This window comes from Pterocles gutturalis, unplaced genomic scaffold, assembly GCF_000699245.1.
Source record: "Pterocles gutturalis isolate BGI_N339 unplaced genomic scaffold, ASM69924v1 scaffold9103, whole genome shotgun sequence".
NCBI classification, from domain to species: domain Eukaryota; kingdom Metazoa; phylum Chordata; class Aves; order Pterocliformes; family Pteroclidae; genus Pterocles; species Pterocles gutturalis.
This window is the reverse complement of record NW_010117995.1, coordinates 17,232-18,243: the sequence shown is the minus strand read 5'-3', so window position 1 is coordinate 18,243 and position 1,012 is coordinate 17,232. Positions and strand designations below refer to the sequence as shown.

Genomic DNA, 1,012 nt, shown 5'->3' with positions numbered 1-1,012 from the left:
TCCATTGTCAGCAAGCCATCAGAGCAGTTACCTCTGGAAGTAGAGCCAAGCTGCAGTAGAAGGCCATGGCTAACGTACATTCAAGTTAGACTAGTTCTGAGTGACTGAGATAACCTGTCTGTTACCATGTTTTGCTGATACCCCTAAGGTCCAGCTCTCTGTAGTTCTCTTCAGTAAAGCTATCTCATGGCCATCGCACTCATGTGCGGCAGGTAGGTGTTCTCTTCCAACAAGCTCTTTCTCCTGCCCTCCTGTAACTCCTCCGCTTGCTGCTGTCGTGCTTCACTATTGGAAGTGTTAGATCATGCTGACAAAAAAAAATTAAAAATAGTAAAACCTTCATGGGATTGCTTTTTGTTTGATGGGTTCACTTCACTGGTCCAGTTAACTGCTGGCTGCAACTGAGGAGTAGCAAATTGTAACATGGACACGAGAACTTGATGTGCTGGCTTTCCCACTGGAATTAACCTGCCGGTATCTGCAGCCAGGGTTGTGTTTAATACAAAGTTCTTAGATTTGGAGCCAGCACTAATGACCAGGCCTTAGAATTAACAAAGGCATTGGCTTCCTCTGTTAATAAAAGCAAAATGCTCGTGTTGGATTTCTTGAAAGCATTCCTATTTTTTTTTCTTTACCATGCTGCTGATTGAAAGCAGATGCTGTCAAAAGGCTTGTTTTGGCAACAGTTAAAATGTGTAAGTGTGGAAGTGCTTGGAGAACAGTGATGGGCTTATGGTCGTCTGCATCTTGAGGCCATTAGTAAATGTCTGTCCCAAAACTAAAATTCTGCTGTAATGGCACACCTAGTGTCTTGTTTCTTATTTACAAGCACATCTGGAAAGAATGTGAATAAGATCCTAGAGTGGATTTCCTTGTTTACTTGTTCAAGTTTGGCTTAAATCCCACTGTATTTTGTTATTTAAAAGAAGCTGTGTGGGCAGTGTGCTGTCCTGTTGCAGTCCTTTGACTATCAGGGTGGGTATTGGAATGATCTACGCCCTCCAAAGCCACC

The 1,012-nt window shown here is 43.0% G+C and overlaps 1 protein-coding gene across 1 annotated transcript in view; it reads left to right on the top strand.

Annotated features, from left to right (window-relative positions):
* Positions 1–201: 201 nt before the first annotated feature.
* LOC104463623 (RNA polymerase II subunit A C-terminal domain phosphatase-like) overlaps positions 202–1,012 on the top strand; it is a gene marked incomplete at its 3' end in the record, with an annotated part of 17,746 nt that continues 16,935 nt past the window's right edge. Inside the window, exon 1 of the mRNA XM_010076029.1 lies at positions 202–212. Coding sequence (XP_010074331.1) covers positions 202–212 — 11 coding nt within the window. The remainder of the gene's footprint in view (positions 213–1,012) is intronic.